The sequence below is a fragment of the Tachyglossus aculeatus genome (assembly GCF_015852505.1).
Source record: "Tachyglossus aculeatus isolate mTacAcu1 chromosome 12 unlocalized genomic scaffold, mTacAcu1.pri SUPER_6_unloc_1, whole genome shotgun sequence".
Lineage (NCBI taxonomy): Eukaryota > Metazoa > Chordata > Mammalia > Monotremata > Tachyglossidae > Tachyglossus > Tachyglossus aculeatus.
Window position 1 is genome coordinate 3,729,062 of NW_024044828.1, and position 19,593 is coordinate 3,748,654.

The 19,593-nt window shown below is 45.5% G+C and overlaps 1 protein-coding gene across 1 annotated transcript; it reads right to left on the bottom strand.

Annotated features, from left to right (window-relative positions):
• Window positions 1-2,369: 2,369 nt before the first annotated feature.
• Window positions 2,370-19,205, bottom strand: PSMC2 (proteasome 26S subunit, ATPase 2). The gene is made up of 12 exons (XM_038741461.1): window positions 19,041-19,205; window positions 12,530-12,567; window positions 11,223-11,304; window positions 10,651-10,750; window positions 8,513-8,644; window positions 6,747-6,819; window positions 6,235-6,330; window positions 5,451-5,615; window positions 4,306-4,393; window positions 3,444-3,646; window positions 2,742-2,838; window positions 2,370-2,657 (listed from the first exon to the last, which is right to left on the bottom strand). Exons 1-12 carry the CDS (start codon window positions 19,108-19,110, stop codon window positions 2,500-2,502), a joined length of 1,302 nt encoding a protein of 433 aa, XP_038597389.1. The 5' UTR covers window positions 19,111-19,205; the 3' UTR covers window positions 2,370-2,499.
• Between the last annotated feature and the right edge of the window lie 388 nt (window positions 19,206-19,593).

Genomic DNA, 19,593 nt, shown 5'->3' on the forward strand with positions numbered 1-19,593 from the left:
AGGAAGGGATCGTTGTATTTCTGTGTTTGCCCCTGCGTGGGGATGGGAGAGTGTGCACGTGCCCACTTCTTTGAGGTAATAATAATAATGGTATTTGTTAAGCGCTTACTATGTGCCAGGAAAAAGTACTAAGCCCTGGGGGTGGTACAAGCAAATTGGGTTGGACACAGTTCCTGTCCCATGTGGGGCTCACAGTTTTCATCCCTGTTTTACAGATGAGGTAACTGAGGCCCAGAGAAGTGAAGTGACTTGCCCAAAGTCACAAAGCAGACAAGTGGCAGAGCTGGGATTAGAACCCGTGACCTTCTGACTCCCAGGCCTGTGGTCTATCCACACCTTGCTGCTTCTCTTTAGACCACGTAACGTTTGCCTCTATTAGTCACAGAAAATGCAGGTATGCCCGGGACCTTGGTAGATGCTCTTGATCGGGTGCTTCAGATACAGGCAAGTGAGAAACATTACTGGTCTCCTGACCAAGGGTCTTCCTCACTACAGGTGGTCAGGGAATGTGTCTGTTAATATTGTTGTACTGTACTCTCCCAAGCGTTTAGTACAGTGCTCCGTACACAGTAAGCACTTCATAGGATTGACTGATGGTCCCGATCCCTGAGAGGACGCCTTCCGCTAGATGCCGGATTGAGCCATGGAAACAGTCCAGCCAGTTTATTGCCTTTTGGAACATCTCCGATCCAAACCCTCCTGGCGAACTGGTAACTTCAAAAAATAAAAAATAAAAGCCAGGATTGTTCTAGGGTGTTTATCCGCTTGCTGACGGCTTGAAAGTAAGGCCTTTGTTCATGACACCCGAATTAACGCAGCAATCTTTGAGGCCCCCTTAGAGTGGCTTGCCAATCTTTCTGTGGAAGAACACAGTGTTTTGGCCATGTTGTTTATTACTGGACCACCAGGAAGGCTAGCAGCTACTGTTTAAATAGAAACACCAGTTTGCTTGCTCAAATTGTCAAGATACATTTAGAGCCTCTTCTGCCTTGCAGGTCTCTTGCTCTTTCCATTTCAGGTGTCAGCTCTCTTAATATAGCCAAACTACAGTGTTTGGAGCTCAATTTCTTTGCTGCTAGAATGTGACAGTATGTTTAGCACAGAGAGCACTGATCTCTTTAAGGTGATTTAGCTTGGTGTGTGCTACTGTCTCCAGCAACCTTCTTCAAGGTACCTGTCGAGTATGTTTAGTTCATGTTTGACTTTGTTTTACACCTCCCCAGTTACAGGTGGGGGAAAGGTGTGGTAGTGAAAGATTGGGTGGAGTGCATGGAAGTTGGGGCTTTAATTTCTGGGGGCAATCGGGGCTGAGAACCCTTTTGATACCTTTTGTAAAAATTTCACAATAGTTTACAGTGTATTTCTGAAAGAATTTTTCTACTTTTCTGCCCTACACCTTTTACGCGCCGACAGTCCGTTCAATGCTGTGGTTTATACTATTCTTAAAGTGTGCGCCTTCCATTAAAATAAATGTTGTTCCATAGGCCTCTTGTTGCCTTGAGTGTCTTGAGCGGGGAATATCCCTCATGCCCATCTTCCACCTTTTAGAGGATTGTGTTAATGGGACATTGCACTCTCACACTGTTAACACTGCTATTGTCACCATCTATTTGTGAATGATGCTAAACCGCCTGTTGCTTCTCTCCTGCTTTGCCCCCCAGAAACATCCAGGGAGACAGGAGGAAAAGGCAGTTCACCTGGATTAGCTGAGGTTACTTCCACAGGTGAACCCAATCTGGGGTGATTCTGAGGCCCAAGGACCCATCTCCATGGTTGGCACAACTCCAGGAAGGGGTGACTAACTTTATTTTATTGACACCTATCACTCTATCTCCCTCCACCAATTCATCCACAGTCAGTCAACTGCTGCCAGGCCCGGAACTCTTAGGGGTGCAGCAGACAGGAGCCTACTAACTCTTATATTGTACTCTCCCAAACTCTTAGGACAGTGCTCTGCATACAGTAAATACTCAAATACCACTGATTGATTGACTTGCCGAAGAGGAAACTTGGACAAGTGCACACCCATGTGATTTTTTTCTGGGCACTACACAGGTAATCTCACACTTCTCAACTATTAGGGCCTCTGCCTCATGGTTGTTTATCTGCTCCCTTTCAAGTCCCGGAGCATTTAGGAGGGGCTGAGAACACTTTGTGGGCAGAGCAGAATTGCAAAGGCAATAATGACGACTGGAAGCTATTCCTGTGACTTACCCCAGTCTGAAAAGACCAACTCCTAAACTGGTTGTGATTTCAGAAAAAAAGCAGCTAGCCTTTTGCCTCAGTCATCTTTTAAATTGACTACCACCTGCTTGGGGCCATTTCCTCTAAGTGCTAAAAAAAAAAAAAAATGGAGCAAAGAGGCACACTCCAGGAAAGTCTAATTTTATTACCCCAATCCCTAAGGGTAAAAATGTGGCCGCAAGAGGCTGGGAGTTCTATTTTGCTTAAGGCTTCCACCATTAATCCAATCCACAAAGCCCACCTTTGGCCTGAAAGTCAGTTGTACGTCATGTAGCGGGGTGTGGCGCTGAATTTGGCGTATGATTTGATGACCTTATTCACCGCTTCCAAGAAGTCCTTCTCTGTGGCAATTTTTCGCCGGGCTCTTATAGCGAACATCCCTGCCTCGGTGCAGACGCTGCGGATCTCGGCACCTGGGGAGGGAGAAGCAGGGGTGGGTTTCAGCAGGGCTTTAGCAGTAGGTTCCTGCAAGAGGTGTGCCCTCCTGTTTTACTCACCAGTGCTGTTAGGGCAAAGGCGTGCCAACAGCTCAAACCTTATGTCCCTCTCAACGCTCATTGAGCGGGCGTGGATCTTGAAGATGTGGGTCCGACCCTAAAGGCAACAGATAACGGTCACGACGTGAGTCACATTTGAGGAGGGGAACACATCCTCGTCCACTTAATTTGTTATGCACTTACTATGTGCCAAGCACTGTACTAAGTGCTGGGGTAGATAACATATGATGTGATCCATATAGATGGGAGAAGCCATGTGGCTTAGTGGAAAAAGCACGGGTTTGGGAGGCAGAGGTCACGGGTTCTAATCCCAGCTCCGCCACTTGTCAACTGTCTGACTTTGGGCAAGTCACTTAAAGTCTCTGGGCCTCAGTTTCCTCATCAGTAAAATGGGAAGTGAGACTTTGAGCCCTACATGGGACAACCTGAATACCTTGTATCTTCCCCAGCGCTTAGAACAGTGCATAGCCATTGTAAGTGCTTAATAAATACCGTCATTATTATTATTATAATACAAGCTAGTCAGGTTGGACACAGTCCATGTCCCAGCTGGGGCTCACGGATTTAACCCCCATTTTAAAGGTGAGGTAACTGAAGCCCAGAAATTGAGTGCTTTGCCTGAAGTCACAGAGCAGGCATGTGGGATTAGAAGCCAGGTCCTCCCGGGCTCTTTCCACTAGGCCCCGCTGCTTCTCTGCTTACCTCGAGATCAGGCAAGCTGAATTCAATCTTCCTATCCAGTCTCCCCGGTCTCATCAGGGCTGGGTCCAGGGTATCAGGTCGGTTGGTGGCCATGAGGACTTTAATGTTGCCGCGGGGATCAAATCCGTCCAGCTGGTTGATCAGTTCCAGCATGGTCCGCTGCACCTCATTGTCGCCCCCGGCCCCGTCGTCGAAACGGGCCCCTGGAAAGGAAAGCCGGGTTGCCAGATGCGTCGCACGAGGGGCAGGTAACAACCACCCTGACCTAGACTCCATTGTGACGTGACTCTAGCACTCTCAAGTCTGGAGTCACAATTCAATCAGGAAGACAACCGAGAGATGACCAACTCAAGGCCTGAATGCACGCATCCTTTCCATCGAATTAATCGTATGTACGGAGCGCTTACTGCGTGCAGAGCACTGTGCTTGGGAGAGTACAATATAACAAACACATTCCCTGCCCACAACAAAACGAGCTTACCGTTTAGATTACAGTCTAAAGCCACCCCACAAGTTGGAAGAGAATACAAGTTAATTCCTTAGCAAAGAGCTGAAAGTTAAGAAAACATTGTACAGCTTGCCAAAATCGTTTAAAGCCTCTTTTAAAAATGTTTTGTAATCTAATCCAAGCCCTTTAGATCCCCATAATCAACATTATGTTGTAGATAACTATGGTGAGGTTACTCAGGCCTTGAAATTTAAAATCTAGTTTTTGGTTACTAGCTAGAAGGCTGCGTGGTTCCCTCAATTTTCAGTGACTCACCTCTACTAACAAGACCAAGCAACAGCTTAACTGGTGAGGCTTTATGTTGAATTTTGGAACAGCTGAAAATGATTTCCCCCCAAATGGAGCTGCACTTACCTCCGATGGCATCGATTTCATCGAAGAATATGAGGCAAGCCTTTTTGGTTCGGGCCATTTCAAAGAGTTCGCGAACCATCCGGGCCCCCTGAGGAGAACAAGAGCAATGTCACATGAAATGTAGGTGAAAAATTGGTTTATTACAAAGGCTTTTAGCAAAATACAACAAGGACGATTGGAGTTCCAGTGCTCCAATTCAGCCCCACTCCACCTGAATACCGTTAATCCAATCCACAAAGTCCTTTCTCTAGGACTGAGCGATAAATCAATTCTATAGAACCAAGTTCCCATGATGGAGCCATTACCCATTAGGCAGGTTGCATGTTGCTGGGAGATTGCTACTTGGTTTTTCTAATACAGCCCACTGCACCAAGTAGGCACTAGTAAGTACTTCTACTGCTACTGGGCTTCAAAAGCTCCTCATTCAGCTCCTCATTCAGCATGACTCCAAAAGACTGGTTCAGAATGCCAACTGGCGTGGACCAGTCCCACAGCCTCAGATTGGCTATGGCCAGCTGGACAGACCTGCTAACCTAGGACAATAAAACCTATTTCATTTTTCCAGCATGGAAAAAATGCCGTGAGACCTCGGGAAAGTAATTAACTTCTCTGGGCCTCAGTTACCACATCTGTAAAATGGAGATTAAGACTGTGAGCCCCATGTGGGACAGGGACAGTGTACAACCTGATTAACTTGGCTCTACTTCAATGCTTAGAACAGTACTTGGGACAATAGTAAGCCCTTAATAAGTACCATAATAATAGTAATACTAATTATTATTATTGTCATTATTGTTATCTACCCCAAAACCAGCTGGGCAGCCCTGCTAACCTAGGACAATAAAACCTATTTCATTTTTCTACATGTCTACTCTCTGGATATTTTCTGGCTTGCTCCCTTCCCACACTAGCCTTGTACACAAATCTTCCTTTGGGGCCAAAGGCCATTGTTGGGTGGGGGAAAAAGGGTTGGAAGTGGGTTTAAAACAAGGCACCACCTCTCAAAATAGGTGAGTAAATGCAATGTGCCTTCCCAGTTCTTCGACAGCCCTCCATTCCTGTTTCCCAGACCCAGGGTACAGTCCCCCGCTGACAGGTTTGTTCCCTGTTTGCCACTAAATGTGGGAGACAATAACGAGCCTTACCTCGCCCACGTATTTCTGCACAAGTTCGGATCCGATAACCCGGATGAAGCAAGCATCGGTCCTGTTTGCCACGGCTCGAGCGCAGAGAGTTTTGCCCGTGCCCGGGGGTCCAAAGAGAAGCACGCCTTTGGGGGGCTCAATCCCCAGGTTAACAAACCTCTCGGGCTGTGAGGAAAGGAAAAGGTGAACATTCACTACTTGTGCACACAGATGAATTTTGTATGCACCTACAAATCTTAAATCCCATGGTCTACATTAAACTTTGAAACCAATTTGAAAGGGTCTACACCAAAGTCATCTATGAAATTTTTACACATCTCATATACCCAAAAGTGAGTTGTCCTTGATCAATGAAGGACCGAAAGGGGCCTGAAGTTTCTTAAAGTCTTGCGTTCTTTCAGATGGCCCATTTCTCTGGAATTTTTTTTTTCAATTCTATGCAGTTACTGCCAAAAGAATTACTAGTATCTTTTCACAGCAACCAACATCCTATGGCAAAACTTGCCCATCTTCAATTGTTCTGCATTAAAATAGCTGTCACCACTCTCAATTATGTCTCACCTGTTTTCTCGCCTTCGGATTAAATAAATTTATTCTAATCTTTCCGTGTGGATCTAGTTTTCTAGTCTGTTGAGCATATAATTTTTCTGGAAATCAAACTCAAATAATGCCATGTTGTTTAGGCCCCAAAATAACTTACTCTAATGTAGACTGCTACCTTGACATTCAGGAATCAACATACACCCGCCCCCGCCAACTGAAAGTGCATTAGAATATCACTTACATGAAGCAAAGGGGTTTCAACCACCTCCCTCAGTTTCTCAATCTGTTCCTTGCAACCACCAACATCACTGTAGGTGACATCTGGTTTTTCCTCCACCTGAGGGGGAAAACAAAGCAGGCAGGTGACTTTCGGTTCAGTGGCTCTAACCACTAACAAATGGACCCACCTCCTGAAAGAAACGAGTTGGGGGCCCATTCAGATTTGGATAAAAATGAAAATTACCCTTAGCACTTGCACAGCCGTCAGATAAATGAACGCCAAAGTTGGTAGTGGGGAAAGAACTGATGAAACGTGTAGGCTGGTAAAAAAAAACATTTCTAAACTGATAAAACTTTCAGCTGCGAGGCTGAACTAGGGCACCCGGCCTCTCCCCAAACTGTTTCACAGGTACACAAGGGTTTGAGCTCAGTGAATCCTACGTCTGCCATCAATTTTAAATTTGTATCACGAGGGAAGGAATGTAACTTAATGGGAAACAAACCCCTTCCTTCCACCTCCTCCAGACAACTCACCTGCATCATAGTAACTGTTGGGTCAATCTTGGGAGGCAGAGGAATATGTATTTGATACTTGTTTCTGTCCACACTGAAGGGGAAGCACAAAAAATGTGGTTTAGTGATATGATCCCCTATCAGCTAGATTGTGAAGTTCCTTGGGGGCAGGGATCTTGTCTACCAACTCTGCTACCTCCCAAGTACTTAGTACAGTATTCTGCAGAAAGTAAGCATTCAGTAAACACCACTGATTGTAGGACCTTCTCTTTATCGGAATCTCACTGTTGTGGGAGGGAGAGGTGGGGGGAAAAGGTTAGAGCCAAGTGTCGACTCAAGCAGTGTGACTTTTTAGACTCTGATCAGGTCTAGAAATTTTCAAGATGGACTAGGCCCTGGTTCTGTGAATTGGGTAAGTCAGCAGAACAGGGGAGACACACATAAAAACATTAACTTTTACAGCAGTCAAAAAACAAAGTGAACATATAAAAATGAGTGATAACAATAACTTTACTCCAGAATTAGTGGGCCAACACTAATGAGAAATAGCATAACTTTACGGGCACTTGGCTCATTTTAGTCGTAATTCAGAAGCCTCTCCAAAGGGTCAACTTTACAAAAGTATTTCCCCTTCTAGACTGTAAACTTATTATGGGCAGGGGAAGTGTCTAATCAACTCTGATGTATTGTACTCTCCCAAGCGCTTAGTACAGTGCTCTGCCCACAGGAAGTACTCAAGTGCTCAATAAACCCAACTGATGATGATGACGACATTTCTATAGTGCGGGGGGGGGGGGAGGGGGTGTTGGGGACATTGACCTCTCGCCCATGTCCTGCCTCTGGCCTGGAATGTCCTCCCTCCTCATATAATAATAATAATAATAATGATGGCATTTATTAAGTGCTTACTATGTGCAAAGCACTGTTCTAAGGACTGGGGAGGTTACAAGGTGATCAGGTTGTCCCATGGGGGGGCTCACAGTCTTAATCCCCATTTTACAGATGCGGTGACAGGCACAGAGAAGTTAAGTGACTTGCCCAAAGTCACACAGCTGACAATTGGCGGAGCTGGAATTTGAACCCATGACCTCTGACTCCAAAGCCCATGCTCTGTTCCACTGAGCCACCCTGCTTCTCTTATCCATCAATGATTCTCCCCCAACTTCAAAGCCTTACTGAAGGCACACCTCCTCCAAGAGGCCTTCCCTGACTAAGCCCTCCTTTCCTCTTCTCCCACTCCCTTCTGTGTCATCCTGACTTGCTCCCTTTATTCATTCCCCCCATCCCAACCCCAAAGCACTTATGTACCTACCCATAATTAACTTATTTATATTAATGCCTGTCTCTTCCTGTAGACCCCAAGCTCTTTGACCCAGCACTTAGAACAGTGCTTTGCACATAGTAAGCGCTTAACAAATACCATTATTATTATTATTATTATTTGTGGGCAGGGAATGTCTCTGTTATATTTTTACACTGTACTTAAGTGCTTAGTACAGTGCTCTATGAATACAATTTACTGACCAACTGCCTGACACGAGGGAAAGCAGAACCCAGAAGCGGGGCCAGTGGACTAAATGGAAAAGGCCCTCAACTGTTCGTTGACAAATGCCCTCTACGAAAGTCAGCTGTGTGGGAAAGGGGGCGGAAGAGAAATTCAGCACAGTTCACCACCAATGCTATGACCAGGGCCTAATGGCACGGAATAAATTAATCTAACCCAAGCCCAAATGTGCAATTGGATCCCGGCTTCTTCAGGCAACATGAGACCACGACAGACACCTTACCCAACTCTCATTCCTTCTTCAATGTCAGTAGGCGCCACCTGGTCGCTGAGGTCCACCACAAACTTGGCAAACTGCTTCACGTTGATGATGTACTTTGGGTCCTCGGAGTCTGCGTTGATAATCTTTGTACACCTAGCAGAGTAATGTGTTTGATTAGAAGGAGAGAGTTCAGCTTCTGGGCAACCACTACTAATGTATATTACTCTCTTCCCCTCTTAGACTATAAGCTGGTTGTGGGAAGGGACTGTGTCTGTTTATTGTTATATTGTATTCTCCCAAGTGCTTAGTACAGGGCTTTGCACACAGTAAGTGCTTAATAAATGCAATTAAAAAATAATGAATGAGCCAGGTAACGGGATTTCACACTGCACATACTGCGTTCTTTACCTACCCAAGAACAAGCTGTGCCCCATATCTGTTGAACAGTTATTCAAGGAAGCTTTGGAAAAGGTAAACGGGATCCCAGACAGCATCTGAGGAGGCCTCACTAAAGAGCTCTGTCTTTTTTTATTTTTGATGGTATTTGTTAAACGCTTACTACGTGCCAGGCACTGTACCTGTACCAAGAGCTGGGGTAGATACAAGCTAATCGGGTTGGACACAGTCCATTTCCCACAAGGGGCTCACGTCTTCATCCCCATTTTACAGATGTCGGAACTGAGTACCAGAGAGGTGAAGTGACTTGCCCAGGGTCACAGAGCAGATAAGTGGTGGAACCAGGACTAGAACCCAATTCCTTTGACCCCCCCAGGCCCGTGGTCTACCCACTAGGCCATGTTGCTTCTCCACAGGGAAAGTCAAATTTGTTCCACAAACTCTGGCCCAGCTAGTTTTAGATGTCTCGAAGGTGCAGGCTTCCATGCCTACCGTATGAAAAATTAGTACGATTGAACTTTAAAGAAGTTTCCCTATCTATAGATTATGCACCTTGGATCAGTGCTCTGCACACAGTAAGAGCTCAATAAATACGACTGAATGAGTGAATCTTATGTCTTAATAAATTCCTATCCAGGCGGTGGTCAACTCATGTCTCTATATCAGTCAATAAGCATTCCTTCCTCTCAATCCACTAGTCCTACCAGCTCGCTAATGCCTGTCCCCTTTTTCCGGTTTCTCGCCTATAAAAGTCAGGCAAAGCCAAATCTGGAATGTGCTCTGGGGAACCATCACCTGCACCTGGCTTTTCTTCCTTCTCCCCTCCTCCGTAAAAGCAGCACAGAACTCTTCAGTGTTCGCTACATAAACCCTGTCAGCAGACCAAAACATAAGCAGCTCTCGTGACCCCTGCTAAATAAGGTGGTTACTGGGGCAAGTGACGGCAGAGGAAAGAATCCAATTTCCTACACTGTAACCCTGGGTAGAGGGAACTTTTATTTCCAAAGACTACCAAGTTCTGTTGGGAGAACAGTAATTCAAAGGCACAATTACAAAAACTCCAACCGTCATTTCAAGACCTTGGCATTACCTCTTTGCTGACCTTAAGTCACTGTGGCTACAGCTAAAATAAAGTTTAAAAATATGCTGCTGCCATACTAAAGAAACTATAACCTTCAGTTGGGTGGTCACACACCATCCTGTGAGGCAAGTTATTTACAAGAGGAAAATTAGAGAACACCATATAGTCTCAATCGATCACTGCAAACACTAAATAATCAACCCTACCCCAAGTGAACTGCGCAAGTAGCAACTAAGGTAACTGCTTCAGTTTCCTCATCCAGAAAATGGGGATTAAGACTACAAGCCCCAGTAGGACAAGGACTGTGTCCAATCTGATTAACTTGCATGTGGCCCAGCAGCTTAGTAAAGTGCCTGGCACAGAGTAAGGGCTTAACAAATACCATTTAAAAAAAAAACAAAAAATAGATGCTAAAACAATGCCACAGAAATAGCTTTACTTGAAGAACTCTTCTTTTCCACCCCTCCCTACGGAAGAGCTCTTCACCCCCTTCATGGCACTAGGGAAATGTTGCACGCCTGTTAGATGGCTCAATAATAATACCAAAAACTTTCCCAAGCAAAATTAAAACCGGAATCAATTTGAGATTTACACTGGAAAATGGGGCAATCCTGGAGGACCTTAGGGAGTCCAATCCAACCCTTATCCCGGGAAATCACATCCAACAGCCCTCCGACTGTACCTTGCGACCTGTAACGGCTGCTCGCTCTGTAGGGTCTGCTTGTCTGCGGCCAAATCCCAGAGGGCCGGCGGGGCCAGGCCCGTGTCGGACTCCTTAATACCTACAGGGGAGGTGGGAAAGCACATTCACTGATCACTGAGACAGAGGATTTCTCTTCTGTTGGGGAACAATAGTCAATTCAGAGAAGGACTTTTTTATTTACATCCCCCCTAATTACGTTTTAATTCAGCTGGGCACAGAAGTTGTTTCACTCATGCACAAGGACAAAATGGATGCGTGAGGATGGACAGTTACAACAGATCACACTGTTTGTAAATACTTCGAGCCCTGTGTGGCACACGGACTGGGTTCAATCTCTTATCTACTTCAGTGCTTAGAACAGTGCTTGACACATAGCAAGTACGTAACAAGCACCATTATTATTAATAATAGACATATCACCTCAGTGCTCAGGTCCGTGCTTGACACATAGTAAGCTCTGAACAAATACCACTACTGTTAAATACAACTATCACCAGAAATCGTGCATACCTCACCCACACAGTTCACTTTGAGAAGGAACACAGACATACCAGTGAGCTCATTGATCTTCTTGAGGAGCTGCTGGATGTCATCTTCCACCTGCTTGATCTGCCTAGAGTAGGTACTCTGGCCCTGGAACAAAAAAAGCATTTGAATAATCCTCCTCTAACCCCACAACTCCAATTAATCATCACCAGGTCCCAACTCCATCTCACTGAACCATTTTGACCCCTTTCCTTCTCTCTCGCCCCTATGCTGATCCTCGAAGACTTCAAAAACCCCGTGGATGTTCCTGACATCCACCTGCTTCCTCTCACTCCTCAACTCCACCGGCCTCCCGCTCCACTCCACCTCGCCAACTGGGACCCATGCTTCATCTCATCTCCAACCTCTCAACAACTCTGAAATTTCCGCCACGTCCACAAACTCCCGAGTTGCCTTCTCTCCCACACCCCCACCTCCAGATCTGTTTTTCCATAGAGCTCTGATCTTCTGACCCTACGCTGTTTTCTAAAGGCATCTTGCCCCACTGCCGTCCTTACCCATTCTACTTGTCCAAGCCCTCCACCCTGCCCTCTCCAGTGAACCCAGTTCCCTCGCTCCCCTATCCCCCTGTTGTTCTTGCACTTGCTAACCTGCATTGTGGAGGAAAACCAGATACCAGGCCAACCTCAACCATCTCAAGCTCGCCATCCTTACTGTCTTCCATGCCCATTGCCTGGGCCAGTTGTTTCAGACTTTTACCTCCCACTTTCAACTCCCTGTCCCTCTATCCTTACATCTCTTGCCCCTAATGATCTAACCATTGGTGTAGTGCTCCGCACATGGTAAGTGCTCAACAAATGCCACTGACTGACTGACTATGATGTTATTTATTAAACACTTATGGGGCGCCAGGCACTGGGCAGCATATGAAAAAATCAGATTGGATAACAGTCCTAAGTCAGTCATTCAATAGTACTTATTGAATGCTGTGTGCAGATCACTATACTACGCGCTTGGGAGAGTACAATGTAACAAACATACACATTCCCCGCCCACACGGAGCTTACAGCCTTACACGGGGCTCACAATCTATAAATTAGGGACAGCCAAAGTACTGTGCCATCCGTAGTTATTTTAAAGTATCCATATCAATTACCTGAAACACAAACAAGTTACCGAGCTAACCTTTCTAGTCTTCACAGCAAAGATCTGAAGCGACTTAAAAAAACACACAGTACAGTAGCTCCAAGCTAACCCCATCCGACCAAGTGAATTTTCCTTTCCCTATTTCCTGGGTTGGTGTAAGGGCAGGGTCAGGCAATTTAAATTTACACGATAACTACTTCTGTTTAAAAGCAAACAAAGCACTTACATAGGTTTTCAGCAAGGCAATATCCCCTTCATCCAAAGCTAAAAGACAGAGACATAACACGTGAGCTCTATCTCAGAGAAACCATAACCTCATTTTCCCCCTCTAAAGAACACGTCCTGCACAGAAAGGCAGAGATGAAAATATTCCACCCTTTGAATAGAACTTGGAATTCCATAAAGCAAGTAGAGAATGGATTTGTCTTTGTACATGCTCGATAAATACGTAGGACTGATTTTGGACAACTTGCCCTAGAGGGCAAATAAGGCCCAATCCCCAAGGCAGGAGATTTAACCAAACTGCACCCAATACCCCAAATAATATTCCTTTATATATTTGGGGGGGGGGGGGGGGACACACCACAGAGCTGGGTTCTAATCCCAGGAACGGCTGCCGTGTGACCTAATGCAACTTAACTTCTCTTTGCCTCAGTTCCATCAACTGTAAAGTGGGAATTATATAAATGTTCTCTCTCCCCCGCTTAGACTGTGAGACCCTGGAGGGACAGGAGCTGTGTCTGATCTGATTGTACCGTATCCATCTTAGTACTTGGCACACAGTAAGAATTAATGAGTATCACAATTATTACTTGAAACCAAGTCATCTCGTGGGTGAACGAGCTACGAATAAATAATACCTTGTTTCTTTTATAACGCTTTTATTCCCAAAGTGCTCTCACACTGCTTATCTATACTCTCACAAGAACCCTGTCGAAAGGCAGGCATTATTATCCTCATTTTACAGATGAGGAAACCGAATACAGAGAGGTGAAGTGACTTATCCACGGTCACACAGCAGGCTGGTGGCAGAGTGTGGACTCACACCTAGGTCCCCCAGCTTCCAGACCGGCCCTCTTCCAGTCCACCATGCAATTCCTCCTTTTGGTGGCATGGGGAGGAGGGGAAGGGGGGTGGAAGGAAAGCAAAGCTGTCAGCTGGGACTGAGGACTGATGTTTTTGCAAAAGACGAAATGAGAAGCTCAAACACGAAATGGGAAGCGGCAGAACCTAGTGGAAACAACACAGGCCTGGAATTCAGAAGACCTGGGTCCTTAGGCTGGCCCTGCCGCTCTCTGTTTTGTGACCTTGGGCAATCAATCAATCAATCGTATTTACTGAGCGCCTACTGTGTGCAGAGCACTGTACTAAGCGCTTGGGAAGTACAAGTCGGCAACACATAGAGACAGTCCCTACCCAACAGCGGGCTCACAGTCTAGAAAGTCACTTCACTCCTCTGTGCCTCAGGTCCCTCGCCTGTAAAATGGGGATTAAAACTGCGAGGCTTGAGACAGACAGGGACTGTGTCCAAGCCGATTATCTTGTATCTACCCCAGTGCTTAGAACAGGGCCTGGCATTCATTCATTCATTCAATCGTATTTATTGAGCGCTTATTGTGTGCAGAGCACTGTACTAAGCGCTTGGGAAGTACAAGTTGGCAACATATAGAGACGGTCCCTACCCAACAGTGGGCTCACAGTCTAGAAGGGGGAGACAGAGAACAAAACATATTAACAAAATAAAATAATTAGAATAAATATGTATAAATAAAAGAGTAATAAATACAAACATATATACATATATACAGGTGGCACATAGTAAGTGCTTAACAAAAGTCATTATTGTTATTATATCGTTAAAATGGGGTTAAATCCCTCTCCCCCCAACTGGGACTGGGACTGTGAGCCCCATGCGGGACAGGGACATGTGTCCAGCCTAATTACCTTGCATCTATCCCAGCCCTTAGAACAGTAAGTGCTTAATAAATACGATTGAATGAACAGTGCTCAACACCTAGTAAGCACTTAACAAATATAATAATAATAATAATAATAAAGGCATTTATTAAGCACTTACTATGTGCAAAGCACTGTTCTAAGCACTGGGGAATTTACAAGGTGATCAGGTTGTCCCACGTGGGGCTCACAGTCTTAATCCCCATTTTACAGAGGAGGTAACTGAGGCCCAGAGAAGTGAAGTGACTTGCCCAAAGTCACCCAGCTGACAAGTGGCAGAGCTGGGATTTGAACCGATGACCTCTGACTTCAAAGCCCGGGCTCTTCCCGCTGAGCCACGCTACTTCCCTATGTTGCCAACTTGTACTTCCCAAGTGCTTAGTACAGTGCTCCGCACACAGTAAGCGCTCAATAAATACGATTGATTGATTGATTAATCATTATTCATTATTAAGGTGAAGGTGTGGGGGAAAAAGAGGGAGATGCCCACCCTTTGCCCTGGTATCCCGACTCCTCAGGGAAGAGGTTCCCCCATCCACGTCCAGGGCCTGCCACTGCTTCCGACCAGGACAGACTGACTGTGAGCACGCTGTTGGGTAGGGACTGTCTCTATGTGTTGCCGACTTGGACTTCCCAAGCGCTTAGTACAGTGCTCTGCACACAGTAAGCGCTCAACAAATACGATTGATTGATTGATTGACCCCCTCCGCCCCCCCCAGCAGATCCCGACCAGGCAAACACCCCCCACCCACCCCTCTGGGCAGACCCAGGCCCCTCCTTTCCTCTTCTCCCTCTCCCTTCTTTGTCATCATCATGATCATCATCAATCGTATTTATTGAGCGCTTACTATGTGCAGAGCACTGTACTAAGCGCTTGGGAAGTACAAATTGGCAACATATAGAGACAGTCCCTACTCAACAGTGGGCTCACAGTCTAAAAGGGGAAGACAGAGAACAAAACCAAACATACTAACAAAATAAAATAAATAGAACAGATACATACAAGTAAAATAAATAGAGTAATAAATATGTACAAACATATATACATATATACAGGTGCTGTGGGGAAGGGAAGGAGGTAAGAAGGGGGGGATGGAGAGGGGGACGAGGGGGAGAGGAAGGAAGGGGCTCAGTCTGGAAAGGCCTCCTGGAGGAGGTGAGCTCTCAATAGGGCCTTGTCGCCCTGACTTGCTCCTTTTATTCATAATAATAATAATGATGGCATTTCTAGACTGTGGGCCCGTTGCTGGGTAGGGACCGTCCCTATATGTTGCCAACTTGCACTTCCCACGTGCTTAGTACAGCACACAGTAAGCGCTCAATAAATACGACTGAATGAATGCATTTGTTAAGCGCTTACTCTGTGCCAAGCACTGTTCTAAACGCTGGGCAGATAGATACAAGGTTGTCGGGTTGTCCCACGTGGGGCTCCCCGCCTTCATCTCCATTTTACAGCTGAGGTAACTTAAGGCATGGAGAAGTGGCTTAGCCAAAGTCACCCAGCTGACAGTGGTGGGGCCGGGATTAGAGCCCACGAGCTCTGAATCCCAAACCCGTGCTCTTGCAACGAAGCCACGTGGCTTCTATTCATCAATCGTATTTATTGAGCGCTTACTATGTGCAGAGCACTGTACTAAGCGCTAAGTACAAATTGGCAACATATAGAGACAGTCCCTACCCAACAGTGGGCTCACAGTCTAAAAGTCTAAAAGTCACAGTCTATTCATCTCCCTTCCCAGCCCCACACCACTTTATGCCCATATCTGTAATTTACTTATTTATTCATATTACTGTCATTCATATTCCTGTCTGCCTCCTCCTCTAGACTCTACAAACTCGCCGCTGTGGGCAGGGAATGCTTCTGTTCCATTATTCTATTAAGGGAAGCAGCATGGCCTAGTGGATGGAATACGGGCCTTGGAGTCGGAGGATGTGGGTTCTAATCCCGGCTCTGCCCCTTGTCTGCTGCGTGTGACGTTGGGCAAGTCACTTCACTTCTCCATGCCTCAGTTCCCTTATCTGTAAAGTGGGGATTTGGACGGTGAGCTTCCTCTCCAACCCCCCTCATCTTACCTCCTTCCCTTCCCCACAGCACCTGCATATATGTTTGTACATATTTATTACTCTATTTATTTATTTATTTTGCTTGTACATATCTATTTATTTTATTTTGTTAGTATGTTTGGTTTTGTTCTCTGTCTCCCCCTTTTAGACTGTGAGACCACTGTTGGGTAGGGACTGTCTCTACATGTTGCCAACTTGGACTTCCCAAGCACTTAGTACAGTGCTCTGCACACAGTAAGCGCTCAATAAATATGATTGATTGATGAGGGTCAAATTGATCGGCTTGTATCTACCCCAGCGCTTAACAGATACCATAATTATTATGAGGGACAACATGATCAGCTTGTATCTACCCCAGCGCTTAGAACAGTGCTCGGCACACAATAAGCGCTTAACAAATACCATAATTATTATGAGGGACAACATGATCAGCTTGTATCTACCCCAGCGCTTAGAACAGTGCTCGGCACACAGTAAACGCTTAATACCTTAATTATTGAGGGACAACCTGATCAGCTTGTATCTACCCCAGCGCTTAGAACAGTGCTCGGCACACAATAAGCGCTTAACAAATACCATAATTATTATGAGGGACAACATGATCAGCTTGTATCTACCCCAGCGCTTAGAACAGTGCTCGGCACACAGTAAGCGCTTAACAAATACCATAATTATTATGCGGGACAACTTGATCAGCTTGTATCTACCCCAGCGCTTAGAACAGTGCTCGGCACACAGTAAGCGCTTAACAAATACCATAATTATTATGCGGGACAACTTGAACAGCTTGTATCTACCCCATTCACTCATTCAATGCTTTGCACATAGTAAGCGCTTAATAAATGCTATCATTATTATTATTCAATCGTATTTATTGAGCACTTACTGTGTGCAGAGCACTGTACTCGGCGTTTGGGAAGTACAAGTCAGCAACATATAGAAACAGTCCCTACCCAACAACAGGCTCACAGTCTAGAAGGGGGAGACAGACAACGAAACAAAACGAGAAAGCAGGTGTCAATACCATCAGAATAAATAGAATTATAGCCATACACACATCATTAATAAACAGAGTAATAAATATGTACAAATATACACAAGTGCTGTGGGGAGGGACAGGGCAGAGGGAGCATTAGTTTGGTTTCTCCCCAAGTTATACAATCCCAAGCTATCATCCTAGCGCTTAGGACAATGGTTGGCACACAGTAAGCGCTTAACAAATACCATATTATGAGGGACAACTAGATCAGCTTGTATCTACCCAAGCGCTTAGAACAGTGCTTGGCACATAGTAAGCGTTTAACAAATACCATCATTATTATTATGAGGGACACCTTGATAAGCCTGTATCCACCCCAGCGCTTGGCACATAGTAAGCGCTTAACAAATACCATTATTATTTCTAGACTGCGAGCCCACTGTTGGGTAGGGACTGTATATGTTGCCAACTTGTACTTCCCAAGCGCTTAGTACAGTGCTCTGCACACAGTAAGCGCCCAATACATACGACTGAATGAATGAATGAAATTATTATTATAAGGGACAACTTGATCAGCTTGTATCCACCCCAGCGCTTAGAACAGTGCTTGGCACATAGTAAGCGCTTAACAAATACCATAATTATTATTATGAGGGAAGACTTGATCAGCTCGTATCTCAGCGCTTAGGACAGTGCTTGGCACATAGTAAGCGCTTTAAGAAATACCATTATTATTATAAGGGACAACTTGATCAGCTTGTGCCCACCCCAGCGCTTGGAACAGTGCTTGGCGGCATCATCATCATCATCATCATCAATCGTATTTATTGAGCGCTTACTATGTGCAGAGCACTGTACTAAGCACTTGGAAAGTACAAACTGGCAACATATAAGCGCTTAACAAATAATTTTTTTTTTATTTGACGACTTGATCAGCTTGTATGTACCCCAGAGCTTAGGACAGTGCTTAGCACATAGTAAGCGCTTAACAAATACCATTACTATAAGGGACAACTTGATCAGCTTGTAGCCACCCCAGCGCTTAGGACAATGCTTGGCACACAGTAAGCGCTTAACAAATACCATAATTATTATTAGGAGGAACGACTTTATCAGCTCGTATGTATCCCAGCGCTTAGGACAGTGCTTGGCACATAGTAAGCGCTTAACAAATACCATTATTATAAGGGACAACTTGATCAGCCTGTAGCCACCCCAGCGCCTAGGACAGTGCTTGGCACACAGTAAGCGCTTAACAAATACCATAATTATTATTAGGAGGGACGACTTTATCAGCTCGTATGTATCCCAGCGCTTAGGACAGTGCTTGGCACACAGTAAGCGCTTAACAAATACCATTATTATAAGGGACAACTGGATCAGCTTGTAGCCACCCCAGCGCTTAGGACAGTGCTTGGCACATAATAAGCGCTTAATAGCACAATTATTATTAGGAGGGACGACTTGATTAGCTTGTATGTACCATAGTAGGCGCTTAACAAATACCATTATTATTACTGAACTCTCCCAGGCGGTTAGTACAGGTCTCTGCACACAATAAGCGCTGAATAAGTGCGACTGTCTGGGCACCAGGCGCTTAGTACAGGGCTCTGCACGTAGTAGGCGCTTAATAACTGCGACTGCCTGGGCAGAGAAGGGGCAGGCAGGCAGGCAGGCGGGGTCCCCCCTCCCCCCATGTCCCCCACCCCCAGGATGGCCACCAGGCCAGGCTCCTCACCGCGGATGGGCTTGTCCTCCTTCTCCTCTTCCTTGGTTTTTCGCTGATCAGCGCCCAGGTAATCCGGCATGTTGAGGCCTGGTGCAGGCCTTCAGGCCCGAGCACGATGACCCAGCACTTGCCCACTTCCGGCCGCCCGCCCCGCCCGCCGGAAGTGACGTCACCCACCCGGGGCCCTCCCTCAGGCAAATGGCGGCCTTGCCCCTTCTCCATCCCCCATCTTACCTCCTTCCCTTCCCCACAGCACCTGTATATATGCTTATACATATTTATTACTCTATTTATTTTACTTGTACATAGCTATTCTATTTATTTTATTTTGTTAGGATGCTTGGTTTTGTTCTCTGTCTCCCCCTTTTAGACATATTTATTACCCTATTTATTTTACTTGTACATAGCTATTCTATTTTATTTTGTTAGTTTGGTTTTGTTCTCTGCCTCCCCCTTTTGGACATATTTATCACTCTATTTTACTTGTACATACCTATTCTATTTATTTTATTTTGTTGGTATGCTTGGTTTTGTTCTCTGTCTCCCCCTTTTAGACATATTT